General features: G+C 43.6%; 1 protein-coding gene across 1 annotated transcript in view; it reads left to right on the top strand.

Annotated features, from left to right (window-relative positions):
- Positions 1 to 14,502, top strand: part of naglu (N-acetylglucosaminidase, alpha) — a 67,311-nt gene that overhangs the window by 37,179 nt on the left and 15,630 nt on the right. Inside the window, exon 4 of the mRNA XM_078224297.1 lies at positions 10,495 to 10,580. Coding sequence (XP_078080423.1) covers positions 10,495 to 10,580 — 86 coding nt within the window. The remainder of the gene's footprint in view (positions 1 to 10,494; positions 10,581 to 14,502) is intronic.

Genomic DNA, 14,502 nt, shown 5'->3' with positions numbered 1-14,502 from the left:
TCTCCTGACAAGTTAAGGGAAATCCACTCGGATTAAATGTAATAAATCAGAGCCCATAGTAACACGCCACCTAACCAGATGAAGAAGGGAAGACCCAGAGAGAGAGGTGCATAAGGATTATCCAATAGATTCTAGACATAGATAAAAGCTAAATATTGCGGATGCTGGAATCTGAAACAAAAACAGAAAATGCTGGGAAATCTCAGCAGGTTTGACAGCATCTGTGGGGAGAGAATAGAGTAAGAGTTTTAACAACACCAGGTTAAAGTCCAACAGGTTTATTTGGTAGCAAATACCATAAGCTTTCGGAGCGCTGCTCCTTCGTCAGATGGAGTGGAAATGTTTTTCCACTCCATCTGACGAAGGAGCAGCGCTCCGAAAGCTTATGGTATTTGATACCAAATAAACCTGTTGGACTTTAACCTGGTGTTGTTAAAACTCTTACTGTGTTCACCCCAGTCCAACGCCGGCACCTCCACATCGGGAGAAAATAGAGCCAGTGTTTCGAGTCTAGGTGACCCTTCATCTGACAAAGGTACCAACAACACTGAACCAAAGCCCCCAGATTCTCACTCAGACCTTGCAGCCAACAGGACACTACATTCCCAGTGGAACCAAGTCTCAGAGACAGAGCAGTCCAGAAGCCCCCTAACGGGGATGTCTGGCAGGGCGGGGTGGGGGGCAACCGACTCCCCCATCCAACACACCCTCTACCTGACCCGGATAAACACAACCACTACTGCCCTAACCTGCTCAATGATGCCCCTTATTTTAGGGTAACAAGCCAAGAATACTCACATCACTCCTTAACATTGAACAAAGCAAACTACCTCCTTGTGTCTGCGTGGGTTTCCTCCGGGTGCTCCGGTTTCCTCCCACAGTCCAAAGATGTGCGGTTTAGGTTGATTGGCCATGCTAAAATTGCCCCTTAGTGTCCTGAGATGCGTAGGTTAGAGGGATTAGCGGGTAAATGGGTAGAGATATGGGGTAGGGCCTGGGTGGGATTGTGGTCGGTGCAGACTCGATGGGCCAGATGGCCTCTTTCTGCACTGTAGGGTTTCTATGATTTCTATGATTCTACCTTTTCTCAAGAGACCCCAAAAGCACCATTTAAGCCCTGCTATCAATGAGATTCAACCCATCTCTCCTCATCAGTGAAACCCTAACACCCTGATAAAATGCCCACCATCCGTTTCATGAGCTAAATAATCAAATAACCACTGCCACTACCCACACGGCCAAACCAAAATAAAGAACAAACAACCGTGGGCAGCACGGTAGCACAGTGGTTAGCACTGTTGCTGCACAGCTCCAGGAACCTGGGTTCAATTCCTGGCTTGGGTCACTGTCTGTGTGGAGTTTGCACATTCTCCTCGTGTCTGCGTGGGTTTCCTCCGGGTGCTCCGATTTCCTCCCACAGTCCAAAGATGTGCGGGTTAGGTTGATTGGCCATGCTAAAATTGCCCCTTAGTGTCCTAAGATGCGTAGGTTAGAGGGATTAGTGAGTGGATATGGGGGTAGGTCCTAGGTGGGATTGTTGTCGGTGCAGACTTGATGGGCCAAATGGCCTCTTTCTGCACTGTATGGTTTCTATGACTCTATGAACAGTACAGCACAGGAACAAACCCTGCAGCCCACCAAGCCTGCGCCAATCACATTGTCCTATCTAGACCAACCGCCGTGTCCCTCTATTCCCCCCCATTCATGTGTCTATCCAGATAAGTCTTAAATGTCACTAATGTGTCTGCCTCAACCACCTTACTTGGAAGTACATTCCAGGCCCCGACCACCCTCTGTAAAAAAAAAAAGTCCCCCGCATATCTCACATTTATCCACATTTTGCTGCATCTACCAGTCACATGCCCACACAGTCAGCTTGTCCAAATCACACTGAAGCATCTCTGCAACCTCCTCACAGCTCACACTCCCACCCAACTTTGTCTCATCTGCAAATTTGGAGATAATACATTCAGTTCCCTCATCCAAATCATTAATATATAATGTGAACAGTTGGGGTCCTAACACCGATCCCTGCGGAACCCCACTAGTCACTGACTGCCAATCAGAAAAAGACCCATTTATGCCAATCCTTTGCTTCCTATCTGCTAATCAGCTTTCTATCCATCTTGAGACATTACCTGCAATCCCATGTGCTTTAACTTTACATAGTAGTCTGTTATGTGAGACCTTGTCGAAAGCCTTCTGAAAACCTTTTGATGAGTGGTGTCCCAAGGGTACGGTGTTGGATTGGGGGAAGGCTAACTTTAGTGGGATTAGGCAGAAATTGGCAGCTGTTGATTGGGAGAGGCTGTTTGAGGGTAAATACACATCTGGCATGTGGGAGTCTTTTAAGGAACAGTTGTTAGGGCTGCAGGATAGGCATGTGCCTGTAAAAAAAAAATGAAGGATAGGAAGGGTAGGATTCGAGAACTGTGGATAGCCAGGGAAATTGAGGGACTGGTCAAAAAGAAAAGAGAGGCGTACGTTAGGTCTAGGCAGCTAAAAACGGAGGGAGCTCTGGAGGAATACAAAGAAAGTAGGAAAGAACTCAAACAAGGAATTAGAAGGAGAAAAAGGGGTCACGAAATGTCCTTGGCAGACAGGATTAAGGAGAATCCCAAGGCATTTTATTCATACGTTAGGAACAAAAGGGTTGTCAGGGAAAAAAGCGGACCCCTCGGACAAAAGTGGGGAATTATGTTTAGAGCCCAAAGAAGTAGGGAAGATCCTAAATGAATACTTTGCGTCGGTATTCACAAAGGAGAGGGATGTGTTGACTGGGAGTGTCTCAGAGGGGAGTGTTGAACAGTTAGAGAAAATCTCCATTACAAGGGAGGAAATGTTAGGTTTTTTAGAGAATATAAAGACTGACAAATCCCCAGGGCCTGATGGAATCTATCCAAGGTTGCTCAGGGAGACGAGAGATGAAATCGCTGGGCCTCTGACGCAAATCTTTGTCTCTTCACTGGACACAGGTGAGGTCCCAGAGGATTGGAGGACAGCTAATGTGGTACCGTTATTTAAGAAGGGTAGGAAGGATAACCTGGGTAATTATAGGCCGGTGAGCTTGACGTCCGTGGTAGGGAAGTTGTTGGAGAGGATTCTTAGACATAGGATGTATGTGCATTTAGAAAGGAATAAACTCATTAACGATAGTCAGCATGGTTTTGTGAGAGGGAGGTCATGCCTCACTAACCTGGTGGAGTTTTTTGAAGAAGTGACTAGAATGGTTGACGAGGGAAGGGCTGTGGATGTCGTCTATATGGACTTTAGTAAAGCGTTTGACAAAGTACCTCATTGTAGGTTGGTGCCAAAGGTTGGATTTCATGGGATAAAGGGGGAGGTGGCTAGATGGGTGGAGAACTGGCTTGGTCACAGAAGACAGAGGGTGGTCGTGGAAGGGTCTTTTTCCGGCTGGAGGCCTGTGACTAGTGGTGTTCCACAGGACTCTGTATTGGGACCTCTGCTGTTTGTGATTTATATAAACGATCTGGATGAAGGTGTAACTGGGGTGATCAGTAAGTTTGCAGACGACACGAAATTGGCTGGACTTGCAGATAGTGAGGAACATTGTCAGAGGCTACAGAAGGTTTAGATAGGCTGGAAATTTGGGCAAAGAAATGGCAGATGGAGTTCAATCCAGATAAATGCGAAGTGATGCATTTTGGAAGAGCTAATGTAGGGGGGAGCTATACGATAAATGGCAGAACCATAAAGGGTGTAGATACGCAGAGGGACCTGGGTGTGCAAGTCCACAAATCCTCGAAGGTGACGTCACAGGTGGAGAAGGTGGTGAAGAAGGCATATGGCATGCTTGCCTTTATAGGACGGGGCATAGAATATAGAAGTCGGGGTCTGATGTTGCAGATGTATAGAACATTGGTTTGGCCGCATTTGGTATACTGCGTCCAGTTCTGGTCGCCACTCTACCGGAAGGACGTGGAGGCTTTAGAGAGAGTGCAGAGGATGTTTACCAGGATGTTGCCTGGTATGGAAGGGCTTAGTTATGAGAAGAGATTGGGTAAACTGGGGTTGTTCTCACTGGAAAGACGGAGGATAAGGGGAGACCTAATAGAGGTGTATAAAATTATGAAAGGCATAGATAGGGTGAACGGTGGGAAGCTTTTTCCCAGGTCGGTGGTGACGTTCATGAGGGGTCATAGGATCAAAGTGAGGGGGGAGGAGGTTTAACACGGATATCAGAAGGACCTATTTTACACAAAGGGTGGTGGGGGCCTGGAATGCGCTGCCGGGCAAGGTGGTGGAGGCGGGTACACTGGGAACGTTTAAGACTTATCTAGATAGCCACATGAACAGAGTGGGAATGGAGGGATACAAAAGAATGGTCTAGTTTGGACCAGGGAGTGGCACGGGCTTGGAGGGCCGAAGGGCCTGTTCCTGTGCTGTATTGTTCTTTGTTTAAATAAATCGCTGGTTCTCATTAGCCAACTCTATTAGTTACATCCTCAAAGAATTCCAACAGATTCGCCAAGCATGGTATCCCTTTTGTAAATCCATGCTGACTTTGTCTGATTATACCACTGCCTTCCAAATGCCGAGTTATGAATCCTTGATAATAGACTCTAGCAACTTCCCCAGTACCGACGTTAGGCTCACTGGTCTATAGTTCCTTGTTTTCTTTCTACCTCTCTTTTTCGAATAGCGGACTTGCATTAACTACCCTCCAACCCGTAGGAACTCTTCCGGAGTCCAAAGAATTTTGAAAAATGACCACCAATGGATCTACTATTTCCAGGGCCACTTCCTTAAGTACTCTGTGATGAAGATTATCAGGACCTGGAGATTTATCCACCTTCAATCCCATCAATTTCCCAAAAAACATTTCTCTACATAGAACATAGAACAGTACAGCACAGAACAGGCCCTTCGGCCCACGATGTTGTGCCGAGCTTTATCTGAAACCAAGATCAAGCTATCCCACTCCCTATCATCCTGGTGTGTTCCATGTGCCTATCCAATACCGCTTAAATGTTCCTAAAGTGTCTGACTCCACTATCACTGCAGGCAGTCCATTCCACACCCCAACCACTCTCTGCGTAAAGAACCTACCTCTGATAGCCTTCCTATATCTCCCACCATGAACCCTATAGTTATGCCCCCTTGTAATAGCTCCATCCACCCGAGGAAATAGTCTTTGAACGTTCACTCTATCTATCCCCCCCACCATTTTATAAACCTCTATTAAGTCTCCCCTCAACCTTCTCCGCTCCAGAGAGAACAGCCCTAGTTCCCTCAACCTTTCCTCATAAGACCTACCCTCCAAACCAGGCAACATCCTGGTAAATCTCCTTTGCACTCTTTCCAGCGCTTCCACATCCTTCTTATCGTGAGGTGACCAGAACTGCACACAATATTCCAAATGTGGTCTCACCAAGGTCCTGTACAGTTGCAGCATAACCCCACGGCTCTTAAACTCCAACCCCCTGTTAATAAAAGCTAACACACTATAGGCCTTCTTCACAGCTCTATCCACTTGAGTGGGAACCTTCAGAGATCTGTGGGTATGGACCCCAAGATCTCTCTGTTCCTCCACAGTCTTCAGAACCCTACCTTTGACCCTGTAATCCACATTTAAATTAGTCCTACCAAAATGAATCACCTCACATTTATCAGGGTTAAACTCCATCTGCCATTTTTTCAGCCCAACTTTGCATCCTATCTATGTCTCTTTGCAGTCTACAACAGCCCTCCACCTCATCCACTACTCCACCAATCTTGGTCTCATCAGCAAATTTACTGATCCACCCTTCAGCCCCCTCGGTCATTAATAAAAATCACAAATAGCAGAGGACCAAGCACTGACCCCTGTGGTACACCGCTGGTAACTGGTCTCCAGTCTGAAAATTTTCCATCCACCACCACCCTCTGTCTTCGATCAGATATGATGTGGAGATGCCGGCTTTGGACTGGGGTAAACACAGTAAGAGTTTTAACACCAGGTTAAAGTCCAACAGGTTTATTTGGTAGCAAATACCATTAGCTTTCGGAGCGCTGCTCCTTCGTCAGATGGAGTGGAAATCCCACTTCGTCAGATGGAGTGGATTTCCACTCCAACTGACGAAGGAGCAGCGCTCCGAAAGCTAATGGTATTTGCTACCAAATAAACCTGTTGGACTTTAACCTGGTGTTGTTAAAACTCTTACTTCGATCAGATAGCCAGTTACCTATCCAATCGGCCAACTTTCCCTCTATCCCACACCTCCTTACTTTCATCATAAGCCGGCCATGGGGGACCTTATCAAACACCTTACTACAATCCATGTATATGACATCAACTGCCCTACCTTCATCAACACACTTAGTTACCTCCTCAAAAAATTCCATCAAATTTGTGAGGCACGACTTGCCCTTCACGAATCCGTGCTGACTATCCCGGATTAATCCGCATCTTTCTAAATGGTCGTAAATCCCATCCCTAAGGACCTTTTCCATCAACTTACCAACCACCGAAGTAAGACTAACCGGTCTATAATTACCAGGGTCATTTCTATTCCCTTTCTTAAACAAAGGAACAACATTCTGAAGAAATAGTGGAGGCGTTAGTTATGATCTTTCAAAAGTCACTGGAGTCAGGGAAAGTCCCAGAGGATTGGAAAATCGCTGTTGTAACCCCACTGTTCAAGAAGGGAACAAGAAAAAAGATGGAAAATTATAGGCCAATTAGCCTAACCTCAGTTGTTGGCAAAATTCTAGAATCCATCGTTAAGGATGAGATTTCTAAATTCTTGGAAGTGCAGGGTCGGATTAAGACAAGTCAGCATGGATTTAGTAAGGGGAGGTCGTGCCTGACAAACCTGTTAGAGTTCTTTGAAGAGATAACAAATAGGTTAGACCAAGGAGAGCCAATGGATGTTATCTATCTTGACTTCCAAAAGGCCTTTGACAAGGTGCCTCACGGGAGACTGCTGAGTAAAATAAGGGCCCATGGTATTCGAGGCAAGGTACTAACATGGATTGACGATTGGCTGTCAGACAGAAGGCAGAGAGTTGGGATAAAAGGTTCTTTCTCAGAATGGCAACCGGTGACAAGTGGTGTCCCGCAGGGTTCAGTGTTGGGGCCACAGCTGTTCTCTTTATATATTAACGATCTAGATGACGGGACTGGGAGCATTCTGGCCAAGTTTGCCGATGATACAAAGATAGGTGGAGGGGCAGGTAGTATTGAGGAGGTGGGGAGGCTGCAGAAAGATTTAGACAGTTTAGGAGAGTGGTCCAAGAAGTGGCTGATGAAATTCAACGTGGGCAAGTGCGAGGTCGTACACTTTGGAAAAAAGAATAGAGGCATGGACTATTTTCTAAACGGTGACAAAATTCATAATGCTAAAGTGCAAAGGGACTTGGGAGTCCTAGTCCAGGATTCTCTAAAGGTAAACTTGCAGGTTGAGTCCGTAATTAAGAAAGCAAATGTAATGTTGTCATTTATCTCAAGAGGCTTGGAATACAAAAGCAGGGATGTACTTCTGAGGCTTTATAAAGCACTGGTTAGGCCCCATTTGGAGTACTGTGAGCAATTTTGGGCCCCACACCTCAGGAAGGACATACTGGCACTGGAGCGGGTCCAGCGGAGATTCACACGGATGATCCCAGGAATGGTAGGCCTGACATACGATGAACGTCTGAGGATCGTGGGATTATATTCATTGGAGTTTAGGAGGTTGAGGGGAGATCTGATAGAAACTTACAAGATAATGAACGGCTTAGATAGGATGGACGTAGGGAAGTTGTTTCCATTAACAGGGGAGACTAGGACGCGGGGGCACAGCCTTAGAATAAAAGGGAGTCACTTTAGAACAGAGATGAGGAGAAATTTCTTCAGCCAGAGAGTGGTGGGTCTGTGGAATTCATTGCCACAGAGGGCTGTGGAGGCCGAGACGTTGAGCGTCTTCAAGACAGAAATTGATAAATTCTTGATTTCTCGAGGAATTAAGGGCTATGGGGAGAGAGCGGGTAAATGGAGTTGAAATCAACCATGATTGAATGGTGGAGTGGACTCGATGGGCCGAATGGCCTTACTTCCGCTCCTATGTCTTATGGTCTTATTCGCCACTCTCCAGTCCTCTGGCACAATCCCCGTGGACAGTGAAGACCCAAAGATCAAAGCCAAAGGCTCTGCAATCTCATCCCTTGCCTCCCAAAGAATCTTAGGATATATTTCATCAGGTCCAGGGGACTTATCGACCTTCAGTTTATTCAAAACTGCTAGTACATCCTTCCTCCGAACATCTACTTCCTCCAGCCTATTAGCCTGTAACACCTTCTCTTCCTCAAAAACACATTTCTTTTCTCTACTGATACTGATTTCCTTCAGCTGCTCACTAAAACATGTTTCTCTCAGCATTATTCATGTCTTCCTTTGCAAAGACTGAAGCAAAGTACAAATTTAATTCCTCAGCCATTTCTTTATTCTCTGTTATGCTGTTTCTGATTGTAAGGGACCGACACGTTCATTTTTGTCAATCTTTTTCTCTTTACATATCTATATAAACTTTTATTGAGGGTTTTAGTTTCAGTTTAAATTATGTTTCTGTTGTGCTGAGAGTGTTTATGATGTGTAAAGTAAAGAGATTGGGGTGTTATGGTGAAATCAAAGTGATGGACACAAAATAGTTACTTGGCACACAAAATGGACTCTGGGAAGGGACATTAAGAGGCACTGACTTTGGGCACAGACAGTTACACAAAGAGTTAAAACCTGTAGTGTCTAAATTGCTGCAGGAAACTGGTCAGACCTTGAGGCACCTTAAGACTTGAGGTTAGAGCAGACCCAGAACAATCAGTTTGATAACAAGATCAGCCACTGATGGGGACATAAATGTATATATCGAAACCAGTCATTGATAGAGGACATAACTGCATAAATGTATCCACTCTATGTACAATGATATGTTAACTGTCAATGTCCGTACCTGTCTGCTTGTAACGATGTGTTAACTGTCGATGTCCGTATCTGTCTACTCCACTTCTAACAATGTGCTAACGGCTAATGTCCGTACTGCCTATTATCTAAAAAGTATAAAAGATGCTCAACTACCATTGTGTAGTTGACTACCTGTACTGCGGAGTGTCAGCACTTCTCCCAAAACTTTGTCCAAATAAAACTTTGTTGAACCTCCAAGTCTGACTCCGAAGTGGTGAATTTCCCACAACAGGGGAAATAATGAGATGTTTTTAGCAACTAGGGGACACTTTTAGCGAGAAGACCTTTTGAGTTTGTGTTTAGCTGGATCCAGGTAGTCGGAGCTAGGAAGCCAGAGAGTGAACATCTCTTAGCTCAACTAGAAGCAGGAAAGCCATACAGTAGAATAATGTACACAAAAGCAAGCTCCAGCAAAGCTAAATGACTGTTAGTTCTAGAAGCTAGAAGTTTCCAGGAAGTTTGAAGTTAAAGTAACAAAGAGGAACTGCCTTTGGAACAAAGGTACTAGTCACTGAAGCTAAAGATAGAGCTGGAAGTGCAGACCTGAATAAAGTTGGCTATAGGAAAGCCAGACATCTGAGACAATTATAAGTTTGGTGTCCTTATTTCTAGCCTCTGGAAATAATCATATTTGGTTGGAGACTGAGTACTTGAGTTTTGTGTAGAAACTTGGATGCTGTGGCAATTCAAGTCAAAGGAAATACGGAAAGGAGATTCGGGAAACCTGGAGGCGGATTCTTGATTAAAACAGCTCTGGGAAGGCATTGTTTGAAAGATTTTGAAGCGTGGCTTTTTGAGAGTGGAGTTTGGAAACACTTGCGTGACAATCCTCTGGGGAGGAATTTGAGGAGAAATCCACAGGAGATTGATAGAGTGGCATCTGCCACTGGGTTTGAATGGGGGACGTTATCCTTGAAATCTGTGTACATTTATTAAGAAAAGTATATTGTATTATAGCCAAACTTTTCATGTTTAATAATTTTTTGTTGTTACAAGCTAATTGGCAGCTCTATGACTCTGTTCCTCCATGTTTTCTAAAAAAGGTAAAAGTTATGATTCTTTGAGCCACGGTTCCATTCTGGAATTTTCCTATTAAGTTAAATCATCAACTGGAATCGTAACATGGTCATGGGTTTTTTTTACTCTCATACCTACAAAGATGCCCCCATGCACACAGGTACTCTAATGCCTTGTATATTTTTCACTAACCCTAATGTATTCTAATTCTTTTAGAAAATATTTAGGCAGTTTTATCTACTGAATAAGACTGAAGACAAGAAAAACAAACTTTTACAATTTTTTCAATGAGAAATTAAGAGAATATACCCCAAACATTGGGGTCATACAAGATAAATCATTCATGCTTTGCCTGCTTTAATTGTTGGGTTTACTTTTTATATTAAGATTTAGGGTGTCCCGTACTCTCCACATAAATCATACTAGTTCCAAAACAAATGACCCAATGATATCTTTTTGTTAAGTTTGACCAAGTAATTGCTGTTGGAGCAGAATTTTGCTCTCCTGCTAATTGAGTGTTTGCTTATTCCAACTTGTAGCATCAGATCCTTCAACGGATGAGATCTTTGGGTATGTTGCCAATCCTTCCTGCCTTTGCTGGATTTGTGCCTGGTGCCATCAGAAGGTACTGCAATTCTTGTTCTTCAAAGAAACTATGCGTATTGCGTTGAAATTACTTCCTAGGATTTAGAAGAAACATCTATACTTGGACTGTAGGGACAAAGTCATTGTAAAAATGCTGACACAATGATAAATGTATTAATCTCTTGTTTGTTCTGCTCCAGGTCAGTTGGCAAGGGGTAGACTGGAGGTGATCTTTTTGTACTTTGATGTTTGTTTACAGTGTTATAGATTACAAGTATTTGCCTGCTAACCCACAGTTTTAGTCTTGTGTCTGTTTACAAGAAGCTCAGTGAATTCCCAATAAATGTTCACTACCTGAATTCAACTCATCACAATTAATACATAATTATCAAATTCTCTTCCATCTTTTTAAATTAAAAAGAGTTAATGTATACAAGCAATATACTAAATTAAAATAAAAATCTCAATTTTCTGTACAAAGTACTGCATTACAAAACCTCCCTTCCCTAAGATTCCTAACAGCTTCTATGTGCATTTCATTGATGACCTGCATCAAGCCAGCAAGATCAATGCATAATCTTTTCTCACTTACACTTTTCATAAACTGTCTGTAATGCAACAATGAATAATTTATCTCCATAACACACAGTTGTAACGGCACAGAAGGAAATCATTTGGCCCATTGAATCCATGCTGACTCCCCGTGGAGCCTTGCCGTCAGTACTGTTCCCCCACTCTATCCCTGTAGTGGGCCTGGTTTATTTCTCTCAAGTGTTCAGCCTGTTTCCTTTTGAGATCACTCATCATTTCCACTTCCCTTACAGGCATGTGTCTGGTCATTAACACGTGCTATGTAAAAATAGTTCTTCCTCATATTCTTCGCTGCATCTCTTGTCCAAAACCTTAAATCTATGTCCCTTGGTGCTTTATTGATCAATTAATGGGAACATCTTTTCTTAGTCTACCTTTACTAAACCTGTCATAATCTTGTACACCTCTATCAAATCACCCTTCAAACTCCCTTTCTCAAGAAGAAGAACCTCTGCTTCTCCAACCTAACTTTGTAGCTAATTCCCTCACCCTTGGAAGCATTCTGAGTAAGCCTCACATCTGTGGTCGGTGAGTTGTTGGAAGGTATTTTGAGAGACAGGATCTACAGGCATTTAGAGACGCAAGGACTGATTAGGGACAGTCAGCATGGCTTTGGGAGTGGAAAATCATGTCTCATAAATTTGATTGAGTTTTTGAAGAAGTAACCAAGAAGGTAGATGAGGGCAGTGCAGTTGATGTTGTCTACATGGATTTTAGCAAGGCCTTTGACAAGGTACCACATGGTAGGTTGTTGCAAAAGGTTAAATCTCATGGGATCCAGGGTGAGGTATCTAAATGGATGCAAAATTGGCTTCTTGACAGAAGCCAGAGGGTGGTTGTAGAGGGTTGTTTTTCAAACTGGAGGCCTATGACCAACAGTGTGCCTCAGGGATCAGTGCTGGGTCCACTGTTATTTGTCATTTATATTAATGATTTGGATGAGAATATAGGAGGCATGGTTAGTAAGTTTGCAGATGACACCAAGATTGGTGGCATAGTGGACAGTGAAGAAAGTTATCTCCAATTGCAATGGGATCTTGTTCAATTGGGCCAGTGGCCGACGAATGGCAGATGGAGTTTAATTTAGACAAATGCGAGGTGATGCATTTTGGTAGATTGAACCAGGGCAGGACTTACTCAGTTAATGGTAGGGCTTTGAGGAGAGTTACAGTACAAAGAGATCATGGGGTACATGTTCATTACTCCTTGAAAGTGGAGTCACAGATGGACAAAGTGGTGAAGAATGCATTCGGCATGCTTGGTTTCATCGGTTAGAACATTGAATACAGGAGTTGGGACGCCTTGTTGAAGTTGTACAAGACATTGGTAAGACCACACTTGGAATACTGTGTGCAGTTCTGGTCACCCTATTATAGAAAGGATATTATTAAACTAGAAAGAGTGCAGAAAAGATTTACTAGGATGCTACCGGGACTTGATGGTTTGAGTTATAGGGAGAGGCTGGATAGACTGGGACTTTTTTCTCTGGAGAATAGGAGGCTGAGGGGTGATCTTATAGAGGTCTATAAAATAATGAGGGGCACAGATCAGCTAGATTTGCTGGTAGGGGAGTCTAAAACTAGAGGGCATAGGTTTAAGGTGAGAGGGGAGAGATACAAAAGTGTCCAGAGGGGCAATTTTTTCACACACAGGGTGGTGAGTATCTGGAACAAGCTGCCAGAGGTAGTAGTAGAGGCGGGTACAATTTTGTCTTTTAAAAAGCATTTAGATAGTTACATGGGTAAGATGGCTGTAGAGGGATATGGGCCAAATGCGGACAATTGGGATTAGCTTAGGGGTTTATAAAAAAAAAGGGCGGCATGGACAAGTTGGGCCGAAGGCCTGTTTCCATGCTGTAAACCTCTATGACTCTATGAAATCTCCTCTGCACCCTTTGTAAGGACCCTCACATCGTTCCTAAAACGTATTGACCAGAATTGGATGCAATACTGTATTGGTGGTCTAATTGGAGCTTCATAAAGATTCAGCATAACTTCCATGCTTTTATATTCAGTCCCTCTATTTACAGAACCAAAGATCCCATTTACTTTGCTAATATCCTGCCATCTTCAAAAATCTATGCACATTAGCAGCTAGGTCTGTCAGTCCCAGCTTGCTATTTAGAACTGCTGTGGGTCTAGAAACTATTCTTTATTTCGTGTTTTCTGAATCTTTTTATTCCTAATTTTCACCCATACTCATTCTAGTTCCTGATCTTCTGAAACAAGATCCTCTCTTGCATCTGTCCTGGCATCATATTTTACCATGAGGACTGTTGCTTCTTGTTACAGTTGCCATGAAGGACACGGGGGCATCATTAATAGATCTCATGGACTTTGTGGTATCGGAGTTTCCCTATTGAGCGAGTGGGAGCTCGCGCAATGACAGACAAGTGGTGAGAGTTTAAACCTCTCACTCAGAGCCTGGACATAGGCTTTGATTTGTTTTATGCCGTGGATGTGGCCTTTTCTTTATTTTGGTAAAGCAGGGTTGTACCGGAGGACTGGCCTTGGTGAGGTTATTACATTGACAACGAAGGTGAACAAGATATTTTTTTCTTCTACTCTGGTATCCTTTTTCATCGAGCAGCAAGCTACATTTACTCTCTGATGAGAAAAAAAGGACAAATGTGCTTTTCTTTGGTAAACTCGAACCTTTTGACATAAAAACAGACTGAGCCCAATATGTAGAGTGCATGTACTACTTCTAGGCAAATAATATTGAAGGAGATGAACAACAGAAAGCAATCTTGCTCAAGCATGTGGGGCCCCAGTGTTCAGTACAATAAAAACCCTGACTTATCCAGGTACCCCTGATTTGAAGACTTTCAATAAACTTGTAAAATTTGGTTAAAAACCACTATGATCCAAGGTTCTGTGTCGCACTCCAGAGATATTGTTTTAATGCAACAGGGAGAACCCCCGAGGGAACCCATTGAGAATTCTTATGCCAGACTGCGGAAATTGGCAGAAAATTATAAAATTGGGTCATTTCTGAATGAAATGTTGAGAGACAGATTGGTGTGTGGAATGAGCAACTTGATAACCGAAAAAAAAGCTACTGGCAGGATCTGATCTGGACTTAGAGAGCTATTGAAATAGCCTTGTCATTGCATAGTGCAGAAAAATAGGCTCAAGAGCTGCAAGGGATGTCTGGATATGATGTTCTCCCGATAGGGAGTCGAACCATGAGTAGCAGTGGCGGTTCCTCAACTGAGGGCACCTGTGCAAGTAAGACATCAGAGTTTCCACTATAATATCGAAGCCCAACCCATGTCACCAGGCAGTCGAGGAAACACAATGATATCCCCAAACATAGAGGAAATCATACTCTGGAATGTAGCAAGTGCCAAAAGTCGGCATTGCCAGGCA

The sequence above is a fragment of the Mustelus asterias genome, chromosome 11, assembly GCF_964213995.1.
Source record: "Mustelus asterias chromosome 11, sMusAst1.hap1.1, whole genome shotgun sequence".
Taxonomy (NCBI): domain Eukaryota; kingdom Metazoa; phylum Chordata; class Chondrichthyes; order Carcharhiniformes; family Triakidae; genus Mustelus; species Mustelus asterias.
The sequence above is the reverse complement of the archived record's forward strand: the minus strand, read 5'-3'. Positions and strand labels throughout refer to the sequence as shown.